The 27,267-nt window shown below is 40.5% G+C and overlaps 1 protein-coding gene across 3 annotated transcripts in view; it reads left to right on the plus strand.

The window, feature by feature from the left end:
• The window catches only part of GAS2L3 (growth arrest specific 2 like 3), a 17,372-nt gene extending 198 nt beyond the window's left edge, over positions 1 to 17,174 (plus strand). Inside the window, exons 1-12 of one of the 3 annotated variants that reach the window (XM_039704210.1) lie at positions 756 to 1,120; positions 2,007 to 2,100; positions 2,796 to 2,848; positions 3,643 to 3,762; positions 5,104 to 5,150; positions 6,121 to 6,289; positions 6,678 to 6,796; positions 7,500 to 7,641; positions 10,176 to 10,239; positions 10,914 to 11,052; positions 11,894 to 12,001; positions 12,669 to 17,174. In XM_039704210.1, the coding sequence (XP_039560144.1) occupies positions 5,133 to 5,150; positions 6,121 to 6,289; positions 6,678 to 6,796; positions 7,500 to 7,641; positions 10,176 to 10,239; positions 10,914 to 11,052; positions 11,894 to 12,001; positions 12,669 to 14,036 (2,127 nt within the window). In that variant the 5' untranslated portion in view covers positions 756 to 1,120; positions 2,007 to 2,100; positions 2,796 to 2,848; positions 3,643 to 3,762; positions 5,104 to 5,132 and the 3' untranslated portion in view covers positions 14,037 to 17,174. Of the gene's footprint in view, positions 1 to 755; positions 1,121 to 2,006; positions 2,101 to 2,686; positions 2,849 to 3,642; positions 3,763 to 5,103; positions 5,151 to 6,120; positions 6,290 to 6,677; positions 6,797 to 7,499; positions 7,642 to 10,175; positions 10,240 to 10,913; positions 11,053 to 11,893; positions 12,002 to 12,668 lie in introns of those variants that run through there. The other 2 variants (XM_039704209.1, XM_039704207.1) reach the window with 2 other exon arrangements.
• Positions 17,175 to 27,267: the final 10,093 nt, after the last annotated feature.

A 27,267-nucleotide genomic window follows, 5' to 3' on the forward strand; every position in this document is an offset into this window, starting at 1 on the left:
GGCGGAGCCCCGCTCGCCGCGGCGTCCCGGGCGCGCAGCTCCGGAGCGGCGGCGCTCGGCGGGTCCCGCCCGTCGGCAGGGGCAGCGCTGGGAACGCGCTGAGTCCCGCGGGTCGGGGAGCCCCGGCAGAGCCCGGTGCTGGGCGGAGCCGCTCGCTGGCATCGGCCCCGTCACCCGTCCAGCGGCAGCAGCTCATCCAGCGACTCAGTCGCGGCTGTCGGAAGTGCCTTGAAACTTACCCTGGGGAAGGGAGAGGGGAGAGTTTTTGCATAACCGCTTTCAAACCAGTCTCTCCTGTGCCCTACGCAGGCGTTTGAGGATGCAGTGCTGTTTCTATAGGAAATTTGCCCCAGTGCTCTTGGCTAAAACACTCATTCATGTTGCTTAATAAGCCGAAAAGCGTCTGGCTCCTTCCTTTGCCCAAAAGCTGGCCGTGTTCCAGGGATGCTGTGTGTCACCTTTGGCATAGTGTCAGATCAAGACATGGGAAAAAGTACATGTATTCCTTTGGGACCTATAAGGCCTAACTGGCCTATGCATTTGAAATTGTACCGGGTGGATATTTTAGAATAATACACTATTTTATATTTAAGTCATAATAAGCTACTCCTGATTGTGGCCAGACAGCTGCCTGCTAAATGGGCATCAAAAAATGCTCCCCTCCGTGTTGCTTTGCTGGAAGAAGCGTGGGTTAGAAATGGGAGGGAGAGAAGAGCTTGCCTGTGTGTGGGGGGAGCAGCTGGGGCAGCGTGCCTGCTGCTAACCAGCCTCTGCCCAAACTGGATGCTCCTGTGGGAAAGCAGCCGTCTGCATGTCTCCTGCGGAGATGGCAGCTGGCGAGACGAAGTGCTCCTCCCTGATCTCAAGGGGGTTTCTCTGCTCTGACAGGTGTACCCAGGACCTTTGTGGCCATTTGGTAGGGGAGAGCGTGCTCACCGCCTCTGCTGGTGTGCGCTTCACGGAGATGCGTGGAAAGGCAGTCTGGGGAGGGCAGTCAGCGTGCCTTAATGTAGGGAGTTGGTTGCCGCCTTAAAGCCCATCACCTCGGACTGACTGGTCTGGTTCTTTCTCTTTCGTGCCTCTGAGGCCTCCCCAGGGAAGCAGAGCTCCTGCTGACTCGGTAATGCAACGAAAAGGCTCTGAAATTGCTGTAGTGATGGAGTAGCGCTCCGTTCAGTGGATGTCTCTTGTGCCTACCCCTTTTCTTTTGCATGTTCGTAGATGTGTCTGTAAAAAAAACCTTGACTATCCTGTAGTAGGTTTCAACAGATACTGACATGACAGCTTCTTTCATTTCAGTGTGTTTATAAACATGGGTTTCAGTAGGTACTGTCGAGACTAATCCAGTTGCTCTGGGTTAGACTGTTGTGACTTTGGGTGTTGATGGAATAGAAGATGATGTTATATATCTTAAATATAGGGTGAAGATGTAGAAATGTTTCTACCCAAGTGTTTTCTTAATGAGCCTGTTAACAGAAGGCAGTTTAATGAGCCTGTGAATCCCTTTAGGTTCTACTTAAGCAAGGTCAATGGCTGCTTCATCAATGTTTCAGCTATCTGTAGAGTTGTGGATTTTGTTTGTTTATATGTAAACTGTTCAGTCAAGTAAAATGGGATTTGGACTCGGTTCATCTTGTACTACAGAATGGATTGTAATTAGTGTAGCATGTCTTGCTGGTTGGTGCCCACTGAGTGATCTGTAAAACCTGATACAGCTGATCCTAAGCAGGCTATCTCATGGAGTATCTAAGAGCATGTGTTACCACCCTGAAGTATTTGTGCAAAGTGCTGTAGTATTTGCTGACTCTGCTGTTTCTCAGAGTGTCTGGGAGCAAAGTGCTGGGCATCTCTGTGGAGAGCAGAGGCAAACTGTGGTCTCACAAGCCTGTGTGGGTCATGTCCAGGGTGTGTCTGCACCCCCTTTCCTGAGGAATGCCTGCCCCTATGCCATGTGTCAATAGATAGGGATCTTTTTCTCATCTCTCTTACCTGGTGTTGATCCATAGCTCTAGTCCTTCACTGGAGGTTTGGCACTCAACCAGCTGAAGGCAATTCTTGCCTCTCCTGATATATAATTTGTGGCTGACCACCTGTCTCCCAGTAAGTCAGTGTCTCTTTATTGATCTAGCTGTAAGTGTGGCTAGGTGACAGCTCCTCTCCTTCCATCACACAGAGCCATTGGCAGCAGAAGTACCAGCAAAAATGAGGGGTTTTCTGAAAGTGGGGTTGGTGGTAGGGGACCTCTGTACTTAGTGAGCTTGGAACTGCACTGGTTGCCCCCTGGTTGGGAAAACCTCATGAGTTTCTGGTGTCTTCCTTGTTTTAAGGGGTGAAGCAGGGAGGGGAAAATGGGGAAGAAACAACACCAGAAACAGTAGGAGGAAGGGGAAGCATTATTAAAAGAATTGTTTGTACTGTGATGGGCTTATTCAGTCTTCTGTCCCAAGGGACCTTGAGGGTATCAAGGTCTGCCTGGAAACAAGAATGGCACGGCCTGAAGCTATGTGGGGGATGTGTTACAGTGTACTTTTATTCTGAGGTCCTTTCTTTCACAAACTTCAGTGTCTGAACACCAAATGCCTGTTGAATGAGAGTGGATAAAACTGGCATGTGTAGAAACTGATGCAGTCCTATCTGGAGCTGCCAAAATTCAGTATCAGATACTTACTTCATTCATTATGTACAGCTTTCTGATTCAGGGAACCCAACTGGTTTTAGAAGAAGTCAGATTTGGTTATGACTCTGCCTGGTACTGCAGTATTCACCTCACCACAGCACCTTCTGCACATTTACAGGCTGACTACTTGAAGGTGGCAGATCTGGGTCTTCTCATCCTGTGCCTCTCGCAGTAAGTGTTAAGGCTACATTAATCTGTTTTCCCTGCAATCTCTGAGCTGAACAGTTTGGCATCTGAAAATGGGCAATTGTTACTGTATTACTTTTCAACTCAAAATTCATGCACTGTAGCTCTCATCATCAGAGGGGGTTTTTGTTAAGTGTTTTTCAGATGCCCTGATAATAAGTGAAGCCTTTTGGCTTTCTGGGGAGCTCTGACATATGGGCTTACAAAATAACTTGTTTTAGAAGAGCAGGCCCTTGAAGTTCAAGTGCCACAATTTTCCTCAATCTCTTTTTTTTTTTTTTTTTGCAAGACTAGTGTTTGTTAGGCATGCCACAAAACTGCAGATGCTGAGCATTCCTCTGATAGCTGCAGTGTGAATATTTTGCTTTGTTCATGTTTTGAGTTCTCCCTGTGAATCAGGCTGTCTTTTGTTTTCCCTTGGCAGTTAATATGCTAGAGCTCTTGTTAGCCTATATGGAACTCCTTATTTTAATGAGACCAACTTCTCTACTGGCTGTTCTGCTGTTGTTTTATTTATTTTTTTAATCAATGAAGCCTCTTATTGAGCTTCTCTTAGGACAATAGCTTTCTTATGCCAAAGGAAAACGTATTCCCCTGGACAAAGCTGTGGGAAGCATAACATGCTCATTAGTAATGCTTGGTATATACCCTTCCCTTCCCTTGTTCATTCATAGAAGGAAAAATGACATCAAGGAGAGGATGTCTCTTTCTTTTTTTTTTTTTGCTTCCCTTACATCAAGGAGAGGATGTCTCTTTCTGTTTTTTTTTTGCTTCCCTAGAAATAAAAGGAAGGGGAAAGATATCACTGGGGTGTCTCTGATAAGGTCTGAGAAGTGCTAGCAGTCCTGGTACAAGGAAGTGTCTTCACCAAACTGGTTGCTGATTTGGCAGTCATAGAGGTAAGTTGTTTGAAATGCCCGATACATGTGGTCCCACGTAGCCTATGAGGTTTAAAGCAGTGGGAAGGAACAAGGGGGAGAAGATGGCACCATTCTGCTTTCTGTGTAGGATGAAAGGGTGAGAATTTTTACAAGAATTGTGTTTTCAATGATGGGCTGTTCAGCCTTTTGTCACAGGATGGCCAGGTTGTGGAGGAGTGAAGCAGATGCCATCTACGTACAAAGCCTAAATATCTGGGACAGGAGAGGAAAAATACCTAATTTTAAATGAAAACAGATGAGTTAAAAATGCCTGATAATGTGTGCAATCTGGTTTTCAGTTCAGTCAGTAAGATAAAATTTTATTGCAGCTACTGAGTAAGAGAGCAAGTAAGTACTTTTAAACAGGTTTCAAGACGCAGATAGGAACTTTTTGACATTGTAAAATACCACTGGAAAATTGCTATGGAGAAATACCCTCTGTACAAGTGCATGCAGCTAACCTGGCAATGCTGCACATCTTTAGACCTGGAGCCTCCAGGGAAAGATTTACTAATCCTTAACCCAGTGTAGACCTTGTGCTGGATTTTCCCGTGGTTGAAAGCATTGCTGGAAAATACAGTGTTGGCTTCAGGAGAGCAAGAATTGACTGGATTGTCTCCAAAGTTTCCTTAAGGTTCATTTTGCCAGGGATTTGTACTGATGACTATGTTGCTGCAGTAGTTTGCGGCATTCTGTTGAAAACTTAGTGCATGCATGCTGCCTGCAAAGTCACAATCACAACAGAGATTTATAAAAACATTGATTTCTCTCATGTGTCTATGCTAGAACTTGATGATCTTTAAGATCCCTTCCAACCCACACTGTTCTATGATTCTGTAAGAGAAAATCTTATTCATCAAAATTATTTCTTTGTTTTAAGGTTTTGATGATATTCCAAGTATTTAATGTAAACTCAGGATGCATATATCTGTCTGCACACATGTACACTTGTGATAAATTGGAAGGAAATATTTAGATTTAACAACAATGTTAAATATAAGAATGGTTTGAAGTATGTGCATTGCTCTTTGAGAAACAAAATGTCATACAGCTCCTAAAAATCTTGCCAACTTTGGAACATTTCTTATGTATACAGTTAGTTGCTACTTTTGCTGTAATAACTGCACTTTTATCTCAGGGCAGAGAACAGAAGTTGACTGAATACCGGATCAAAAGCTTAGCTACTAAGACATTTCCCTCTTTCCCCTTCCCTTCCTATTAGACTTATTCTTATTTTTCCAAAACAGCACTGATATGTTTTTCTCAGGATTTTCATGAAAGCATGAGAGACTGTAATAAAAATCTCTTCTTTTTCCCCAGGAGGAGAAACTAATGTAAAGCAGGTGACCATGCAGAATGCAGTTCAGGTAAATGCCTTTTGAAGTGTTTAAATCCTGTGTACATGTATAATACTTTTTTTTTAATACTAAATTCTACCCTGAAGCAGATGAAATATTAGATTCTTCAGTTACCTCTGATTGAAAAAGCAGTAGTTTTCCCCTTCTACAAGGAACAATGTGACAAGGATAACCCATTGCTATAATCAGATAGGTGACCCATTCACTTCTTAGTGTTGTTAGCTAAGAAGGTTTTGAAGTCAAAGCCTGAGATTATTTAAAAACTTCCATCATGATGGAGAAGTGTTTTTTTAATAGCCTTATATTCTAGTTAATCACTTCAATATAAGTAAATATATTTTACATTCACACTGAACTGAAGGCAAATAGTTAAGAATACTAGAAAGATTCTGTCCTTGGAAATTTTTCTTCACAAAATTTCATTGTGGTCCTTTTCTTCAAGTCTAAGTTACCTCTCATTTACAAGATATACAATTCTAAAGAGAAATGCTAAGTATTTGTGTTCAAGAAATTTGATGCCTCCTTGCATGGGAACATTTCCTCTTTTAATGCTATAATTTTTAATGATTTAAGCACAAAATGCGTCTGAAATGCTTAGGAAATCAGTAGTCTGTAGTAAATTAAATGATAATTTGCAGATTTCGTGACTTAAAATGTGCTGAGTTAAAAAAACCTGAAGCATTTAATGCATGTAGTCTTTATTCTGTATTCAGGCCAGTATGTAATTTTAAATCCAAGGGAGTCAAGAGAAGGAATGCAGTGGTATATTGATGCAGGATTTATACAGTGGTATATTGACACAGGAGTTACTAACAAGAGCAGAGCTGTTTGATTGCTCTGTTGGTTTGCTGTATCTGTTGAAAGGGAGGTGAACACTCTTTGAATAACAGTTCTTCAGTCTAATTCAGAAGCGCAAGTTTTTATCATCTGACTGCAAATATCAGAGCTTCCTGTGTTGAGTTTGCTGAAATCTCTGCAGGTGTGGTTTGGAGATGAGCTTCCCCTGAGTCCCCGAAGCCCTCTGACTCCGAGGCACGGGCCGGGGCTGGCAGACGTGTGCCTCTATGACCAATGGATATCTGTGCGGCACGAAGCCACTTTGGTGCCTATGCAAGAAGATCTCTCCATTTGGCTGTCTGGCTTGCTGGGTGAGCTTAAAAATAATTCACTGTCTCACGAATTTCAAAGCACTTCCAATATTCTAGTCAGCACTGACGTGTAATATCTACAGTACTATTAAGAGCTGGAGTATTTGAGTTTGAATGGCTGGGATTGCATTAGAATGCATGCTTTGATTTCAGTTTTATTAGCTGCCACCTCTTAAGGGTTGCACAATTAATAATTCTAATTTATATTTCTGAATTTTTAGTCTAATTAAAATCTAATTAAACTAATATTTGATTTTATTTTACTTATATATTTCATCTATTTTTCAGTCTTTAACACTGGAATGCTGTTTGAGTTGCCTCTAAGTTTATATGAAACTTCTTTACCCTCTGTGGAGTAACTGTAATATTAACCTTCTTTTTCTTAAAGGAATGGAAGTCAAAGCAGAACAACTGCTAGAAGAACTTGATAATGGGGTACTGCTTTGCCAATTGATTGATGTTCTTCAAAACACAGTTAAAAAATGTTGTAGCACGAATAACTTAAGGGTGAGTTGTATAATGATTTTTTAAATACATATATAAAGTTCTAAATTTTAAGTAGCAGTTACAGGGAAAGCAGGTGAGTGAGGCTTCCCAAGGAAGTGTTTTGTATGCTGTGTATCCAGAGACTGATTAACAACAAAGTGGCTTTATAGATGGATAAACTCATCAACAAATTGCTTGCTTTGTTAATCACATCCCAAGGTATTTACTAGGTTTTTAGTTTGATTTCAGTAGAAGTCTTGCCAGAGGAAGATCTAGTCCAAGTCTGGAGTTTGTTCCCCTGACATCAGTGTGGGTTGTTAATAAGATATCCATTGGCACTTGGTGGTATGTTTTATGCCAGGAACTGATGGCTGGACTCGTGTACAGGTCAGCCATGGAAGCATCCAAACCTGCAGATGGGCTTCAGTGTTTCCATTGAGAGGCAGTGCTTAGTTGAAATGTGAATCTCAGGCAAGTCTCTGTTACTTTGGAGTACAAAGGACTGTTCGCTCAGTGACTATTCACAATGATAAAGTAGAATGCCTTCTATATTAGTGTAGCTTTTTTCATGGAATACATAGTGAGGTAAACACAAAATTACACAAACAGTTACAACTGTTTCTGTACTCTGAATTTAGGGTGTATTTTCCTTTGCAAATATGCTTTGAAATCTGTTGGCAATGTTGATGTGTACAATGTCCTTTTTGTTTTCTTCCCTTGCCAGAATTTTCCTATGAGAAAAGTTCCATGTAAGAAGGATGCTCCATCAGGATCTTTTTTTGCCAGAGATAATACAGCCAACTTTCTTAACTGGTGTAGAGCCATTGGAGTTGATGAGACATACCTCTTTGAATCTGAAGGCTTAGGTAGCTCTCTCTTTTTTGTAAGATTTGCTTTGATCTCTGTGTGAATCACTACCTGGTCAGGGAGATGCTTTGTTATATACTTTTGAACTTTTTCTCTTGACTCTGCATGTGTAGTGCAAGCTTTTATTTATTTTAAGGCAGTGTCCAAGTAAAAGCCTTGTTCAAAAATCATTTCAATGACTAATATAACTTGTATGATGCTTTTCCAAACTTCTGAAAGTTACAGTGTGGGATGAAGTTGGGACTGAGAGCTGTGCAACAAAATACCATGTTTTTCTTCAGTGAAAAGAACCACTGAGAAACAGGAGAAAAGTGTGGTTTCACTTTCTGTGTGTGGGAAGACCACAGGGCCATGGAGTCAACTCACAATAAGATCCTTTATTTGGTATTACAGCTCCTTCTTCTTGCAAAAATCCCTCAGAATAATACATGCAAGATGGTTAAATTTGGTAACAACATCAGGGCATTGTGTCTGAAGTGGCAACAGCATGTTGGTAATTAACATTTACTTCAGGACACAACATTACTCTAAACCATTCGTATTTTCCCAATTAGTAAGATAGTTATAAAAATAAGTACTACCAACTATGGGTATGCCTGCCCCAGTACACAACTGGTGCTGTATAGCATCTTCTAGACTGGTGCAATGCAATAAATTTTTTTAAACTGCTAGTTAAAGGATTGTACTTTCATCACATAATAAATAAGGAAATGCTCTTCTACCAGCTATTATGTCAGTAAAAATTAATTAATACAAAACTTTCTATGGCAAGCCAAATTCTGTTTTGTTGTTTGGCTTTTTTTTTTTTTTAGTAAGCAATATAGATGCCTGTCAGCAGTCTGGCAAAAAACTGAGAAATATCTTTGTTTTCAGTAATCATATGAAATATGATAACTGCATTTTGAAGTCTTTGTTCCATTAATGCTATTAATTAGCATTAATGCTAATTAAATGCTATTTATACTGGCTGGACTGCCCATGCATCTCTACTGGGTAAGTCATCTTTTAAAACAATTGAGAAAACTCCATCATTTGCATGTCTCATTTTGATTAACTAGTGAGTGTGTCTTTTTTCAGTGCCAGGAAATACAGAGTAGAACTGAGTTACAAGAATATTGTAATTTTTTTTAGTTCCTTGTATGAATTGTATTGCTTAAACATGTTAGTTCCTGTAAGTGGACAGGTAACTAGAACCTGTTTAGCTTCCCTGAGATAAGCAGGCATGATTTCCTAGTGCTGTGGCTTTCACTCATTGCAAAGAAGTGTTTTGAAGTCTGTAACTCTTGACACAAGCTTGCTTTGTGGCATAAAAATCTTCTGTGAGCCTTTTTGGCAGTTGAAATGAGCAGACTTGCATCCTCCAAGATGAAACATTCTTTCCACTGATATTTTTCATCAGACTTTCAAGCTATTCTTCATGAATGAAACAGGGAAAGGATAAGTTGACAATTGTCTTTTTCCCATCAGGGACGTATAGCAGCACCTCCTGAAAAGCGTAGATGACTCGGAAGGGAATAAATCAAGAGGTTCCTGAGACAGCAGAAAGGAAGAGTAGTCATCATGGGGTGCCCTTTGACATCAAGCTGAAACAAATGTCTTGATCTTTGCTGGGGATATAGTTGGATTTTTTCCTTTTGTACTCAAGCAAATTAAAACACTTTTGTTAAAGCTGGCAACTACACACACATGCACATGCATATTCATACACTAAAAAAGATATGAATTGGTCTCTAAAAATAGCTTTTAGATTATGGTTGTGTCAACTGTTATTCTAGATTTACCCTTCCTAATCGGGTCTTTTAAACAGCAGGCTTAGAAACTGGAGTAGATGATGTAAACAAGAAAATCTGACTTCGTACTTGGATTATACTTTAGGAAACACATTTCAAGCAAAGGCATTTCAAATATCAAATTGAATATCAGAAAGATGTTGGATTTAATCTGTAAATAGAGAGCTGGGACTTTTGAAGTAGTGATAAGAAAAGATCTGTTGCTTATTGAACTGGTAACAGTCACCCAGATTGTTCTTTCCCAGCTGAGGAACCACTCAGGCTGACTGGCAGCTAGGGCCCTTGCAGAGTATCCTCCTGTGGATGGTAACCTCCAGAGTGCATGTACCTAGCTGTGTCTGTATCATGAGCATGAACAATGGGTGCATTTTCCTTTTTGTTGTTGTTAAGTGCTCTTCATCTTTAAGACTGTGATACTGCATTTGGGAGTAGGGAATGGGAAGCGTTCATGTCTATTTCTTTCCTGTTCTCATCAAGAAAGAAGACTATAAAACATATTTCTCTTAGGAGGAAGAGTGGTTTCAGGAGTGCCAGGATGGGTTTAAAGATTTTATGGAATAGAAAATTAGAGTTGTAAAGCATGTAGTGCTTTATCAATGATAATGTACCTTGCCTCTGGGTAGGATGATGGGAAATTTATAGTCATGGATACCTCATCTTCCCTTCTCTTGGCTGTACCTAATTGCATAGGCCTCCTGCAATAAATATGAACTGTAACTCTTCTTTATTCTCATCCCTTTTAGTGTTGCACAAGGATCCAAGACAAGTGTATCTTTGTCTGCTGGAAATTGGGCGCATTGTATCCGGGTACGTGATCCATGCATGCTCCCAACAAGAAATTGAAGGACACATCCTACTAAGTAAAAGCTGAAATAAAGTTAGGACATTATTTGCAGCTGTCAAGTGCAATGCAGTGGATGTTAATTCTGTGCAAAAAGTAATGAATAGCTTTTCTAGGACCATCACACAATATGAATGTTTTTTCAAATATTTATCAGACTCTTTCCTTGGAGAGATGCTGTTCCATGCTAGTTTCTGTAGCTGTGTGTTTAAGTTATACGTTAATTTTATAGATAATGTGTACCTCTTGGAAGAACTCACTGAGCATTAAATATGTTTTTAAGGGTTTAAATTTTTCAGCTTTTTGGAAGGTATCTCTATTATCTCAATGTAGACAATTTATTTCTAGTGCAGAGCTGGAACCTTTAAGATGGTCTATCTAAATTGGATGTGACCTCAACTGTGTCATTTTGGCAGTATTTTTACTACATCCTCTGGTGACACCAAGGCTATCTTAGGAAGGGCTTCTACTAGAAACTCAGAGGTGTTTCTTCTCTTTGAATTATCAAGGCAGTTACTCCTCTGATTGATTCAGATGCCCTTGTCTGTAAAGCCACTTATAATTTTACAAGTTTGTTATCATCATTTTTTTGGTTTTCTTTAGTAAATAAGTAATTAAACACTCTGCTTTGGTATTTGAGGTATGGAGTTGAACCTCCTGTACTTGTAAAACTAGAGAAGGAAATTGAGCTAGAAGAAACCCTGCTGATGACCTCTGGGCCACCATCACCTCTTAGCACACCAAAGTCATGTTGTCACCATGGGGAGCTACACGAGGCAGTAAGTGCTACTTGCTTAGTGTGATATGGGCTTTCAATTAAACTCTTAGTTTTGAACTTGTATGATCTGTCTCAGTAAGGACAGGCTGGTTTTCATCTGATGTGTCAGCCTTCTCAAACAGAAGGGTATGCACCTCTTTTTATCAATTTGTTTTGTTTTGAAAATGTAAATAAAATGCTGTTCTATATGTTTTGGAGTGCATATAAATAACCCACATTGATTTCCTTTCCCATCTTCCTTTTCCGTGCTTCTTTGAGTATAAGAAATGCTCTCACACAATTTTTCTGGTGTCAATATTCTATGACTGCAATGAATGTTTCTCTTCAATTTGATCTTTCATAAAACTTAATCAGATGTTAAAGTAGGCTTTGATAAAGTCTTTTGCAAGATGAGTTTAAGTCAAACCTCTGTAGCTGTACCAATTGAAAATGATTTTGTATGCAGAAAGGGAAATGATTTGTACAGCTTGAGAATTGGTCTAGAGGAAATGATGAACAATTTTCCTATTCTGCTTAAAAATCCATTTGTTTTAAATTTCCTCTGTGTTGTGGTGTAAAAAAATCTGTTTCTTTGGGAATGTCAGCCACCAGATCCTTACTTTCTCTGAAAACTCACTATTTCTCCTCCTTGGCAATAGTATCACCCTTCCAATTTGTTCCATTTCTAAGTGGCTCTCAGAGGCAGATCTTCTCTAGCCCAGTATTTATTTGGGGGCTCCTTTTCCCCTTTTATCAGTTGTTTCCTTCTTGGGTCTTCCATCTTAATAGAAGATTAACTCAATAGATGGTTAAACTTGTGCTTCTGTCAAAATACTAACAAATGCTTTCAATTTAATAACTAGGTAAAACATATAGCAGAAGATCCTCCCTGCAGTTGTTCCCATCGATTTTCGATTGAGTACTTGTCAGAGGGACGTTATAGGCTGGGAGATAAAATACTCTTCATACGAGTAAGTAGTTTTTTAGAACTCTAATTTATATTTATTTTGGGAAGAGAAATGCTTTTAAGTGAAATACCTCATTTTTATGGAGTGTTTTAGAATTACAGAATTATTTCGGTTGGGACAACTTGACATTCAATCCCTTATTCTAAATAGGTGTAATTACTCCATTCTTCAGATCTTTGATCCACAAACATTGATTTTACAACCACACTAAACTAAGATAATATTTCTCTGGTGTGTCTCTAAACGTAAATAAGGATAATGCCATAGAATATCCTGAGAATGGTGCTTGTTTAAAACCTAGATTCTTGGGGTTTATACTTTACAGGGTTGTTGAATACTCTCATCAGCAATCATAAGAGTTTGTGTTTCAAGGACATAACTTAAATTAAACCCATGCCCAGAACTCGGTATACTAAACAAAGATTCTTCCAGAATGGTTAAAATGTCTTCTGTAAAGATATTTCCATTATTTCCTGACACAGAATTACTATCTGTGCAGGAGAAGATATCTAATAAAATAATTGGGAAGCAAAATCCTTGTTTATCACATAATTTCTGTATTAAAATGTTTCTCTGTAAGAAAGGAAGTGCTACTTTTAGTCTGTTTCAATAGGTGGTAAAAAAAAATATTTCTCTTGTTCTTCTCCCACCCCCTCTTCCCCATTCTCAGATGCTGCATGGCAAGCATGTGATGGTACGTGTTGGTGGAGGCTGGGACACTCTTCAAGGTTTTCTGCTCAAATATGATCCATGCCGAGTGCTTCAGTTTGCAACTCTGGAACAAAAAATCCTGGCATTTCAGAAAGGAGTCACCAGTGACAGTGTCCCCAGCTTGTCAGCTAGAAATCAGGAGCCGCCTCTTATGAATCCAATGTCAGCTGTCAATATGTTTCAAAAGCAACCATCAAAATCTCCTGCTCCTGGTTTAGGTCTTGGGGCCAGTGCCAAGAAGGCTTTAGGTAAACGTCCTCAATCCCCTGCCCTGGCATCACCAAGAGTGCCAGTGACCCCATCTTCCACTGCCAAGTCATCAACAGTCAGGTCCAAATTACAAGGGTCCTCAGCAACAGCTGCTTTCAAACCATTAGCTGGTACCTCAAAGAAATTGGAGTCTCCTGCATGCAACTCACCAGCTTCTGCTCCTTCCCAGCCTGGAAGCAAAAGTTCTTCACGTGCAGGAACAAGAACAGCTCCCGTTCCCTCTGAAACGCTGCGCAAACGTATTCGGTCCCCCGATGCTACCAAGGTGAAATTTGCCCTGCCTCGGGGCTCCCCAGCGCCAGCACTCCATCGTGCCCTCTCACCCTCTAAAAAACAGCCATCTCTCTTGTCTGGGACAGGTGGAACAACCACTTCAAAACAGAAATGTGTCCCTGCTAAATGCAGACCTGTATCTGCCACTAAAACCAAGGCGAATTCAGCCACTCCCAGGGCTGCTCGGCTGCCGGTTACAAATCTGCACGCTGTTGCCAAGTTTGCACATTCTCAGCAACTCCTTGCAAAACCTCCTGAAAATGATATTCAGATCTCAGGTGCTGGGTCTCAGCATCCTCAGAAAGCCCCACAAACAACTTCTCACCTGGCAAGGAACTTGAAAACTGCTTCTGATCTAAAACTTTCTGCTTCTGCACCTTCCCTTGCCATTAGCAAAGCATCAAATTCACCACCTCCGTTGTTATCTACAAGTAAAAATGTGTCATCAGCTGGCAGCAAGCAGCCAAATACCAGTAATCCCCCTCAGGTTGGACCCTCTTTATCCAAACCTGCTGAACGCACGCCTTTGTCTGTTGTACGGCTCCCTCAAACTTCAGCCAAAGCAGCAGCGACCAAAAAGCCAGCACAACCTTCCACAAAAGGTCAGCATTCAACCAAAAACTTGCAAACAAACAAAAGCTTGGCCCCAGCAGCCAAGAAGCCACTCCCAAAGGAGCAGGCATATAACAAAGGAACACCTGGTGCACCAAAAGTTCCTCTCACAAAGAGCAGGCAAGATGATCACTATTTTGTTATGACAGGGACTAAAAAGCCCAGAAAGTAAACTAATTTGTTACTTTCTGTGGAAGTCTCTGTTCAAAAGGGCCTCTTGTAACTGCTACACTGAGGACAAGGAAAAAAAGTTAAATAACACTACATTTAATATGAAATATCAAGTATAACCTGCCTCTTGCTGCCTAACTTACTGTAAGAACTGTGTTTATTTTGCGGTTAGAAACTTCTATTTGGATACGTTTAGAAGTGAGCTTACTTGCTGTGTGGTACTGTGGAATGGCAAATATCCTTAATCTGCTGCAAAAATGTTTGGGAGAGGAAAGGGGAATTAAGGCTGATGCTTTTGCAGCAGAACTCTGGTGGTTCTGGCACATCTGCATTGAGGTGTGTGGCAGGCGATAGAGCTGTGCACAAGCTATAAAATTTCTAATACCTCAAACAAAACTGGGTTTTGTTCACTGGTATCCCAGAACCCAAATCTGGGTCATGTGTTTTGGAAAGAGAAGAATTTTCTAGTCCTGTTTAGATTTGACAGATGCTGTTATCAGTGTTCATTGTGCTCCCCCCCCTCCTCCCCATGCCTTAAAGTGGATTCAGCTCACTTTGAAGTGGAGCTTGGTTTGTTTTAAATTGGACACCAATAATAATGGCCTTGATTGCTCACTTTTATTGTGCCTTAGCCTCTCAAATTCAGGACAGAACTCTCCAGTGAGCAATACTAACTTTAAAACCCAGGGCAGATAACCTTGCTTAGTCCATTTTCAAATCTGACTAGCTTTCCTAGAACACTCTTGCTGTATGGAGAGATGCTTCTGATTCTAGGGAAGACACTTTCCCCTGGGCTGGAGTCCTACACCAGCTCCTACTCCTGGGCTGGAGCCCCAAAACAGCTCCTGCTGCAGCAACACTGAGCTGCAAGCGCTGACCTGTTCTAGCAGAGCTTTACTGCTCTGCAGGAGTGGCCTTTGCATGTAAGACTGAATTGCTAAATACTTTTCTCAGTGCTACGGGTTAATTTTTGTTGGCACTCTAGTCTGCAATAGCCTTTTTGTTTTGTGTATGGAGACCTCTTTCCTGGTGCTGCACCATCACTCCCTGGAGGTGAGAAGTAGTTTTCCAAAGAGGAATATAGTCTTCATTTGCCTTTAAACATTCTGAAGTGCCAGAAAGGTGTGCACTGTTTACACCTAGCTCCTGAAATCTTTCAGTGGGTTAAACATCTGTGGTGCTCAACACCTTTACCCCTGAGAAGTGAGCTTCATGGTAGATTGAAAACTACTGTTTTGGGAGTAGTGCTGTTTGGATTATTTTGGGGTTAATGAACAGTTGTCCCTCCAGACTCTGAGAAGCTCTGAAGGTCTTTGAAGACACACTGATGGTTTCCATAGACCATTACTTCTGCCCTCCATTCCCAGTCTGTTTATGGGCAGGAGTGGCTGTCACTGCCATAAAGGCTCCTGGATGGTGGAACAGGGAAATCTTTTTAAAAGCAGAAGAGTTCCATGGAATATGTAGTTTCTGTTGTTAAGGAGTTTTATTTTAGTTTTGTTGTTTTTTGTTTGGTTTCTTTTTTCCTAGAACTAGAGTAAGCAAACGTCGTAAACTGAGTTCTCACACGATGTGGCAAAGTCATAGAGCTGCTTTTCTGAGCACCTTGTTAGCTTATTTTATTTAATTTATGATTATATTTATGCATATCTACTGTACAATACTGCTCACAACCTGCTAGGAGTAAGCAGTAGATGCCAGTATCCAAACTGTAGGAGGAAAACAGATCTGTTTTGAATGTGTGGACAAAAGTCCCACGGGATCCCATACAAGGCTGTATGTTTGGAGAAGGCCTTGGGCTTGCTTGTTTTATATGTGTGCTGGTCAAAGCCACTGCTACAGTGTTAGGCAGAGTATTGACTATAGTGGCTTCCTGTCAGGTTTGATAAATCTGGCACATGGTTTCATATGCTGAAAGCATTTTACAGTAGATGACTTGCTTTTTATTTTTGGGCTTCCAAATGGTGAGTTACATGTGATATATCTCATGCAGATTAATAACTGACTTCTTGGGGTTTTCTTTCTGTAATGGGTCTGGAAGAGATACAGTTAACTTTCTTCATAGCATCCCATATGGGGCTGTGTCTTAGATTTAAAACCTAAACCCACGTTGATAACATGCTGTTGTTTGGGCTGTTGCTGAACAACCCTTCCAGGGTCAAGTCTTTCTTTTCCCTGTTCTGCCCCCACAGTGAGTAGGTAGGAGATTGGGAGAGACATGGCTGGGAACTGGCCAACCTGAACTGGCCAAAGGGCTATTCCATGTCATAAAGCACCACCTCAACACTAAAAAGAAGGAAGAGGTAGAGAAAGAAGGGCATGCAGGTTGTGTGGCTTCTAAGGTGGTTGTTTGCCAGCTGGCTGGGCTTCAGTCTGTCTGTGGGAGTAGTGATGGATTGCCTTTGCATTACTTGGTGGTTTACTTTTCATATCTTTTCTTCATTCATTAAACTCTTTATCCCAGCCAGTGAGTATTGCTTTTGCTTTTCCTCTCTTCTTATCTTGCTGGGGGTGGAGGAGAGATAAGGAGAGTGAAAAGCTGCACAGGCAGGCACCTGGCTGCTGCATGGGTTTAACCCACAGCACCTTTTAAACCATTTACAAAGTTCTTAGCATCAATTTAAACACTGAGGCTCTTGGATCTCAGTGTAAGGCAACCTCAACATCTGCATTTCTGAACTACAGAGGAAATTAAGCATATGGCTTCATCTTTGTGATATATGATGTCATGTAATAAACTGAATTTTAAAGTTCAAAATTGAAATAAAAATGCATAAACTGTTACAGTTGAAACCTTAATTAGCTAATCTAAAGTTATACATGGGTAGACTTGGTTTGGTTTTATTCTAAAAATAGTGCATTTGAGCGTGATCCAATTTCTGTGGAAATTGTAGGCGCCAGTTGCATAGTCATGTAACATGAGGTGAGCCAAGAGGGTGTAACAAACCTCCTAATGAGAATACATACTATTTTTACAATGTTCGTTGCCAAATAGCAAATCTAATCTTTGGTTTATGTTACCTTTTGTGAGGGAAAGATAATTTGGAGCAAGAATCTGACTGAATTTTCTATGTGATATTGATGTCCTCTGTATGAGTACTTATTTAAAATAAACATACACTGCACCTTTTTATGTGCACACATGTTTCTTCTCCTTCTTTTTGCAGGGAGGGAAAGAGAATGCATTTCAGAAGGTTCATGTTTTCCTTCTGCCACCACATAAATAGTAGATTCCACCTCTGGCATAAAGCTGTGTCTAATCCATTGCTTTGTTTGGAGTTAAGACATTTTTACTCTGACCCTGTTGTCAGTGTGACTGATTGTGTGGAAGGGGCATCCCACCCTTTCCTAGGCTCATCTAGCAATGAGCCTAAGTAGTTTCAGATATACCAGAAAGTTGTGTTTGCAGCTCTACTTGAAATATAAAGCACCTGTGTGCCATATTTTCCCTGCTTATATCTTGTCAACAAAAGATCTATCTCTGTGTCTGTTGCCATTGACAGAAATTTAATTAATCTTGTTGGGTGGAAAATTGGATGTTCTCATTGGAACCACCTAATTAACTTTTTTTACCCCCTTCCCTATTCTATTTTTTTTTTTAAACTCTTTTAAAGCCTGCCTTTGTCTGCTGTTCCAAAGTGTCTTCAGTTCCTGGCAGTCTGGCACTGGTGCCAAATCACATAGACTTACCCTTCCACTTCAGCTGTGTCTAGTAAGCACGTGCAAGTGGCATCTACCATCCTTATTCCTACAGGACCATGCTCTGCATAGATGTTAGTTGCAGCTTGTTTTTTTAAGAGATGCTGTTACAGCTGGCCAATAAAATCAAAGGCACTCCAAGATTTTCTCAGGTAAGTATCCTAACCCTATTTTATATATCCTAATCATATCTATCTCTCTATATCTGGTAAATTTCAGGGAGTTTTCCTTGTAAAACATGAAGCACCAATAACTTTAAACATCAAACTATGCAGCTCCATTTCTTTTTCTCTATAGGGAAACTGAAATCTGTTTGTTAGGTGAGTGAGTTCTATGGGGTCGTCTGGTGTCTGTTCATTTTATAGAGACTACTCTGACAATGTAAAGCCCTTAACTTCTCTAGAAACGCACGGGCAAAACTTTTCAATTCAAGTAAAACCTTTAGCTAGCAAAATCCATACTTGGCATGATGTAAGTAATGCAAGAGACATTTAATGCTGTAAGACCCTTTCATGCAGGTATATTCTCGGAAACCTCCTTTTCATTTTCTTTAAAAGCCAAGATTGAAGATCACTTCTGTAATAAAAGTTTTGAAAAATAAATTGTCTGCAATGTAAATAAGTTCAGCACTTATACCTTTCAGACATTTTAATAAAAAATAAATCATTAAAATGTTTGAGGGGTGAGATCTGCTCACAGTTCAGATCTACCTAGCCAGCAATCCCTATTAAATGAGAAATGAACTTTCACGTGTGTCAGCTGGTGGGAGTGCCAGCTTTCTGCTTGGGGAGGGCTGCTGATGTCTGAGGCAAAGCTATTATGGCATTTTGTGTGAAGTATTTTGTTCCAGATGGAAGAAAAACCTTACAGGATGGGAGCAGCTGGCCATTTCTCCAAAGAATGTAGCTAGGCAGAAAGTATTGACAGATTTGTTGTGCTAAGAGTTTTTAGACGGTAAGATTGCAGCACAGAACTTTGATGTAAAATTGGCCTTTAGTGCTGAGTCAGAAAGTACTGCACAAAGCTGAGCTCCTACTAAACAAAGCCAAACTTGCATGCTTCCTCAAACACCCTGTTTGGGTATTCACTCAGGAAAAGTGGGATACATTGTGCTGGGTCTTATGAGGTGCCCTGTCTGAGTATTTTGACAATGTTGAAGTCAGTTACATGTATCTTTACAGTGAAAGCATATTCTTTACATCTTGCATTTTAAAAGAAAAGTAATTGGTGAAATTCAGGTTGAGAATCTTCTAATTTGCTGAAGTTTTATATAAGTAGTATTATTATTTACTTTTCTGAAGCACTGCTGCTGTAACAAAAAGTGCCTTGTAGCAGAACCTATATTCCCAGAAGAACAGAAATAATTACTGTGATGTGTCATCCTGATGAACAATATGCTGCTTCGCAGCTTTTTTTTCCCGTTTTTGCTGAATACACTGCTCTATAGACACCTGTGAAACCAAACTATAATAAATTGCTTTTATTGTGTACACATTGCAGCATTGACCCTTGAAGTACCATGACGTTATTTATTGCTGCATCCAAAGAAAAGAGCAGCAGAATGAGTTTATTTAAAAATCAAATTAAATATCTTTGTCTGGGTCTATAGCCCTGGGAATTAAGCTGCTGCATAATACATTAGATTTGGGAGGTTTTTCTGACAATTGTGTAGTCTGGATTTTAAAACACTCTTAGCTGTAGTAGGGTATTTTGCTAGGTCAAATTATTTACAAATATATCCATGAAGAATCATTTTTGGTGATGTACGTGACACTGACCATAAGAATGTCTGCTAGATTATGGATGAGCTTAATTGTTTAATGAAAAATATTGAGAAGCTTCTTTGTGAGTTCCTTCTTAAAACCCCATGAGTTTCCCCAAGACTCGGGTCCTTAAGTCACAATCCATTTACAGTGGTGTGTAAAAGTAACATATTAGGTCTGTGAAGTCAAACATTCACAGTTTAGAGAAAGCTGTCATTCAGATGGGTAAGTGCAACTGTTTCACTAGCATAGTATACATAAAGTACTCAGAGTACTGTGCTCAGCTCTGGGACCTCAGCATAAGAAGGATGTGGACCTTCTGGAACAAGTCCAAAGAAGGGCCATGAAGATGATCAGAGGGTTTGAGCACCTCTCCTATGAAGACGTGCTCAGAGAGGTGGGATTGTTGAGCCTGGAGGAGAGAAGGCTCTGGGGAAATCTCATTGCAGCCTTTCAGTACCTAAAGAGGACCTTCATGAATGCTGAAGAGGGACTTTTTATGGGGGCATGCAGTGAGAGATAGGATAAGGGGTAGTGATGTTAAACTGGAAGAAGGTAGGTTTAGATTGGATGTTAGGAAGGAATTCTTCACTATGATAGTGGTGAGGCACGGGTCACTCAGAGTAGTTGTGGTTGCCTCATCTGTGGAAATGCTCAAGGCCAGGCTGGATGGAGCTTTGAGCTACCTGGTCTAATAGGTGTCCCTGCCTGTGACAGGGACAATGGAGCTAGATGGTCTTGAAGGTGCCTTCTAACCCAAACCATTCTATGATTTTATCATTTTGACACACATGTCCATTATCAATGATGATTTCATCAGAATGCTGTTTCACTCAGCCTGTAGAAGAGAATGCTCTATCTGCATAAGCAGTTGTTCAGTATTGGGGATTCTCTCTGTACATCAGTGTGTGGCCCCTTGCCTTATTTTCTAAGCCTGTCCTGAAGGCAGTGAATCATTTGCAGGATCTCCCAGCACCTGAATGTTTCTTGAGGCTTATCTCCTTAAAATTGAGTAAAGTCAGGGCTGAAAGTCACTGAGATTAAAGTATCCATTCAGTTGAGTCAATTAACTTGCACTTCAAAGTAGTTAGTGTGATAGTGTGATGATACTGGACTGAATAACTTTAAAATTTCAGATGATTTTGCTTTATATCTTGGGAGTGCTTAGCAGCATTGCAAATTTGAATAATGGGCTTAAGTCAAACACTTCTAACAAGAAAGTAAAGTAGCTCTTTGTGAAACAGTGGGCTTATCTCAGTTGCCTAATATCATGCAGGGAGGTAGAAAGAAAAAAGAGGACATATAAATCTTGTTCATAGAGAGAGAAATTTTTTACCTGAAGCAAGAGAAAATCATATAGCTTCCCTGTATTCCTTCAACATGTTCATCTACCTCTCCCAAGGATGCAGAACCAATCTTCTGGAATTTACAGCTCATCTCATCTTAAATGCATGTAAGGGATCTGAGTTCAGGAGCTACAAGCAACTCTGAACAATTTATTTCTGTCATTTCCTAAACTTACAATATCTGCCTCCAAAATTATTTGACCATTTTGTTTGTTGTTCTGTGGAATGAAAGCAAAAGTCTCTCTGTTCCATAAGTTCTGGACCACACTCTGGACTAAATGAATGGCATAGGTCCATTCCAATTTAGCTATTCTACTCCATGTCACAGCCACAAATGCTCATGTTCAAATCAAGCAAAAACATGTGCTTGTACTAGTTAAAGATACAGCTAGGTTCAAACAGTGTTTGATTTATTCAGCTGGGCTTGGGCTATAACCTACAGTATAATGCCAAAGGTGAAGGGAAGAAAACACTGAAGAAAGACTATCTGCATACAACATACAGCTGATGCTTCACTATTTACCATTTTTTATTATTTATCTTCTTAGCCAGTCACTACCAACTTGATCAACAAACTTCTTGTGAACATTCTAATGGAAATGGGTACCTGGAGAGCTGTCATTTGTGAGAGAGTATCGCCTCTTGCTGTGACTGCACAAGAAGGCGTTGTGTGATTGATTTTCTAAGGATTGGGTTGAGAGGGCTTTTTAAAGCTTTAAAAAAAGTACATAAGCTTAATTAGGTCTCCTCAATAAGGAAATGTTCTTAAGCAGTCATGAAGTCATACCTATGGTCTCCAAAACCTTTGCTAACTTTTCTACAACAGCATTGTTCAGGCCTTGCCTTCTCCCTCTTCACCCCCAGATCTCCAGTCACAAATTACAACCACCTCAACCACATAATGGGACAGGCAGCATTGTCACACTTGAAGATTAAAAAGCTGTATCTATCTCCCAAAATTAAAGAAATTTTGACCAAGAACAACCTGGTGACTAGGTGACTGCCAGTGGGTTGGATGATAGGGGTGTTGCCTTTGGAGTGTTGGATGCTTCAGCAAGATCTCTCTGAAGCAAAGTTTGCAGGTGAGCTCACTCTTGTTCTCAGCTCAGCTTTTTGCTTCTCTGCAAATGCTCTTCTTGGGAAATTCTCATTACCAAATGTTCTAGTAGAAAATGAATTATGGTAGTGTTTGGCTTAGTTTGCCTTTCCCCTGACACACAGATAAACACAAAGGAGTTTTTTAAAACCAAATTAGAAATGTGTGTTTTGGAAAATTCTGCAGTGTCTTTAAAAACAATGAGGTGGTATTGTGACAATAAAGCATTAGGTTTTAGCTGAACAAGTACTGCTCCCTATAAAATCTGATTCTGCATAGACTAATAAAAATTCAAGGGCATGTGCTGTTACATTGCCTGAGTTTTCACAGATTTCTGCAGTTCATAAAGTATAAGACAAGCATAAGATGTAATGATGTCCCTCAAAGCAAAGCGAAAAGTATTTTAAGAGGAGCTGAATATGTAGTGGTGTTTTTAAAGGCTCTTGAAGGAAACAAGGCTCAGGCTCTCTGCCTGCGTGCTTTATTCCTATACAGCGGGAATTCTCAAGCTGTACTCAGGCCAATGGGATCCTTAAACTAAGCTCAAGCCCAAGAAGTTGCAAAAATGTATCTTTATGAGCAACCTCATAAAATGCAGTAAAAACCTATGCTTGCCAGTCAATTCAACACATGCAATTCGGTGATGAAAATGAGTTTGTTAAATTGAAAGCAGGTATTTTTGTACCTGTTCTTTTGCTCATAATCCTATTCCAAGAACTAGAAAACAATCCTTTGATTTTTTTAAAGAATGAAAACTGCTTATGACTCAGTTATTAAGTGCTAAACAATGAAATAACAGGACAGAAATATGTGTTTTGAAACAGAAGTAAAAACATTAAGAGTCTTTGTGTGACTATGTGCTGAAGTGAGGAATGAGTTCAGAAAAGGAGAATAATAATTAAAATTTCCATGAAGTTTTCATTGAGACTACATTACCCAGTGACAATGAAAACTAAGTTTCTCCATTTGCTACCTATCAAATTGTTCATTTTATTCTGACAGTTTATTCTGGGTGACATCTGCTGGAGCCCACTGCATTCAGAGCACGTTCCTCTTGCAGAGGAGCAAGGTTACCCTACATTCCAGCCTCAACATCTGCAAAGGTGGGGCAGACATACCTCAGCCTTCTGGGCCTCGGGAGGCAACAGGGACTCTGAAGCTTGTGGAGTTCTGTGTGGAGTCTGTGCAAGACAGGAAACTGGTAAAAGTTACAGAGCTGAGGAGAGGATTTGTTCTACTCTGCGCAATGGGAAGGCTTTACTCAGTCTGCTTTGCTTGCAGAGCAGAGGTCTCTATTTAAGGGCTTAACTTGTACTTCTGTCTCTTGTATCTTGTACAAGGAAACCCTGCTGTGGAATTCAAAGCCCCTCTGTGTCTCTGAGCATGCACAATTTCAGGCAAAGGTGAGACCTACTGTGCGAAGGCTCTTGGGACAGGCCCGTTTGGTGAATGATGACATTAGGTTATATACTTCAGGCAGCTGGCACTCTGCACCTCAGTCTTCACCCCTATTGACTGAATGTTTGAGTTAAGAAGAGACATTCATAATTTGTATCTAATACACAGTCAGGTTTTCCAAATAGACTATGATTTATGGTCTCAATTTTTTTTTGTCAAGGTCTATAGCAAACTCTGTGTTATCAATTTGTCAGCACTTGCAACAAAGCTGTTTTCTGAACAGAATTCTCCTTGTCAGATATGAAAACTTGGTTAAATGGAGAGGACTGGGTAAACTTCATGCTGCTGTGAAGTCTGATCTTTCTTCACTTCCAGAGTAAAAATTAAAGCTTTTAGGATTTATTTAACTTTTATTCAGCTGGAATGTCACAGTTATTGATGGGAAGAGAAACTGTTAAGCTTAAAGACTTCTTCCTGTGTAGGCTGTAGAATGCAGCCAGCCAGTCTTTTCTTGAGCTACTTGGATTTTCATTAATATGCCAATATATGTCACCAGTATGTATTTTGAAAATATTAAATTAATAATGACTTTATAGGGCACTACTGGGACAACTAATAACTCCTCATCTTGGTTCTGCACTCTGCTGGAGTTTGGCATTCAGTGCCTTGCATCAAGCTTTTTCAGGAAAGATGTTTATAGTCATTGTTCTCCTGGGCTTTTTCTGACGTTGCAGTCCCTAGTGTAAATATAAATTATTGTTGTGAATTAAATCTGTTTCCCATGCAGTATGTTCCAACTCTCCCCAGCCCCTCTGCTATGCTATGTCTAAAACAGTGATTTGCAGTGCTCCTTCTTGTGTAGCTAAACAGACAACCAAAAAGAAAAAAACATCCTGTCAACCACACCACTGATGAAGTGGACATCCATAGCAGTGTATTTTATTGCACTAACATGAAAAGCCATAGCAAAGGCTCTCAATCAAATCAAAGTTATCTGACAGATAAGCAGTCTGAGGCAATTAGCTGAAGATCAAGGCTTTTGTTAGTGACATAGATACTTCTGTGTAAGCAAAGCAAAAGTCTTTCTTGTTTTCTTTTAGATATTTCCAAAACTACTATTTGCACTCTCTCTTTCCACAGGCAGCAGTCTCAAAATCCTTAGGTAAGAAGACAAGGAAACCCCTTGTGGCTTTTAGTGCTTTATGTGTTCTGGCTCTGCCAGGTGTTCTACCCACTGCTCTGCAGTGAGACAGGTGGAAGCAACACCTTGATGTTAATAATTTATTATTTTTTCCTTGACCCGTACAGAGCCAGTGTGATCTCCATCATCTGCCTACGATTTGCAATCTGTCCTGATCTTGATGTATGCCCTGCATAGGGGAAGACAAGTTGTGATCATGGAGACTGGTACTGCTCTTTCCCACAGAAGTAGACAACACACTTGTGGAATTGCCTCCCCAGAATAAACTCTTAAGTGTTTATTGAATCTGGAAAAAAATGGAAGGAGACTGGATGACAAAATGGATACAGTGGGTCATGGTTTACATTTCTTATTTCAGGAAACTAATTTAGACAGCTAAATTAGGTAGCTCGTTTCCTTGTGCTGTATCATTACTTAATGGTAAATAAGAGTAAAGTTCTTATCAAGAATTATTCCCAGACTAGACTTTTGATCTTACTACAGATTACTCCAGTTTATCCTTCTCTCTTCATTTATGGGAGAAACTTATGGAGGCTCCCCTCCTAAAGCAGCTAAGTGAAGCTAAGCAGTGAGAATGTGCCCTTCTGCTCTACGACATGGTCTGCTGTGCACCTTTTCTGTGGCTGAGTGCAAGTCTCTGTCCTTGGGTGTGTATCTATAGTCTCAACATGAACCAAAGGAATCTGCTGACTCACATGTCAGCAGATGCAACGTGAGCATACATTGCACATACTGCTTTCATGTATGTGTGTTTTTATTTTCTACTAAAAGTTCATATAAATACCAGTTCTTGTCAAATCCAGATATGATTAACATAATAACAGCCATGGAAGATCTGGCTCATCCTTGGCAGCATGTCTTCTCTAAGGAGAGGCAGCTAAAGGATAATTCCTTTCTACAAAGGGGAAAGGATAGAGTGATTGCTAAGATGTAAAATAATTAAGTAATGTCAAATCCTTGTTAATATAACATGCTCTTTGTATCTGGTTATGTGTTAGCCAGTCTATCAGCTAACACCAGTATTTGAAACCTGGACAAGGAGAGGTTAAGCTGAAAAGTTTGAATTGGGGCACACGAAGATAATAAAAAGCTAAAAGCTGTTTTTCTGCTTAACCTAAACTTTGAAAAAATCCCACATATGCACATTCAGTTTTATGCTGTGTGTGAATGTCAAATATGCTTAGCTGGAAGAGAATTTCTTGAAAGTAATTATTGTCATCCCATTTGGCTAAATTTACCTATAAACATACCAGAAGTATGCAAAACTAGAAAATGCTGATATAGACTTAATAGTCTGTGGAGGTGGGGTTGTTTGAGGACTGGTACTCTTAGTCTGTTACTGTGAATTTTTTTGCCATGTTAGCTATGTGTCATCTATTCCCAATATGTGTATTTTAAGTGGAAAGAAATGAATTAAAGTGGTTTATTAAGAACAGATTATTTCAAAAAGGGAAGCAAAATTTGAGAATGAGATGCCTCAATCCTTTCACCTCTTTGAAGGGTCAGAGAATTTGGAGCATCTTTTCCAAAGCAGGTAGCTCTATGCAGTATTTCAGGCCGGACAACAAAGCCGAGCAGGTGGCAAGGCAAGCTCTGATGCCAGGATTGGTCCGGTCTCTCTTCTGCCCTCCTTACCTGCACTGCAGAGCTTTTAATCAGATTCCTGGGCTTAAAAGAGCAGTTAATACAACTGGAGGAGTTTTACCCTGGGAGAAAAGGGGTGTCCCGCTTTGCCTCCCTAGCGTGTTGAGTCATTTCAGGTTACAATTACAGGGGTTAAGTGGGATGGTCTTTGATCATTAGGAGTTTCCAGCAAGTAGCATGCTGGCCACGCACAGTTTAAGCTTTTAGAGGAAAGTATCAGGGGGTGTGACTCAGGTGGCCACAGTCTGCCTCCCATGGCATCGGTGAAGGAGAGGATCTGGCTGGCTGCTGACCTGCAGTAAACCTCAGGCCCAGATAATCTGTTGGGCTTTCTGCCTTGTGCTCTGAACAGGAAGCAGGTGAGGTGGGAGAGGATCTCAGGTAGGAATGTACCAGTAAAACTTGCCACTGAAGTCTCTTGGACTTGGATTTGTTTTGTTATAGTGTGTCTATTTCTCCCCAGAGAAACACTTCCTTTTTAATGTCCAATCTTTTGTGCAGATGTATTTGGCCCACGCTGCAGCAACTTAATTTCTCTATGCAAGGGCTCTGTCTGATTTTACCACCACAGCTCAGGGAGGGTTTAGCAGCAAAAAGGAGTTAAGTGAATAAAGATATGTGTGTTTTTGCAAATGTGTTTGTGCCTTTTTCTGTCCCCTGAGGGAGACTGTTTCCCTGTGGAGCAGCCTGACTGGAGCAGCAGGCATGTGAAAGACCAGCAGCTCCTGCTCCACTCCAGCTGCAGGAGGGGAAAGGTGTGTCTGATTGTGAAGATCAGGATTAGCTGGAGAAGAGAGGAGAGGAGGGAGGGGAAAAGAAAAGAAAAAAAAAAAAACCAAACCCCAAGCCTGCACTTCTAACATGTGGCCAGCATGTGCCATACAGGCTTCAGGAGGCAGCAGGAGCACAGGTGAGAGGCACTGGCTGGGCAGCAGCAGAAAGCAGTGTCCCAGCAGAATGGGGGATTCCAGGACCCCGGGAAACAGAGGAGGTCTGGAGGTGCACAGGCCACAACAGACAGTCTGCTGGTGCTCTGCAGCAAACTCAGCCTGGAGGAGCCCAGGTAGGGCAAATGCATGGACCGT

This window comes from Passer montanus, unplaced genomic scaffold, assembly GCF_014805655.1.
Source record: "Passer montanus isolate IOZ18808 unplaced genomic scaffold, ASM1480565v1 scaffold17, whole genome shotgun sequence".
NCBI lineage: Eukaryota > Metazoa > Chordata > Aves > Passeriformes > Passeridae > Passer > Passer montanus.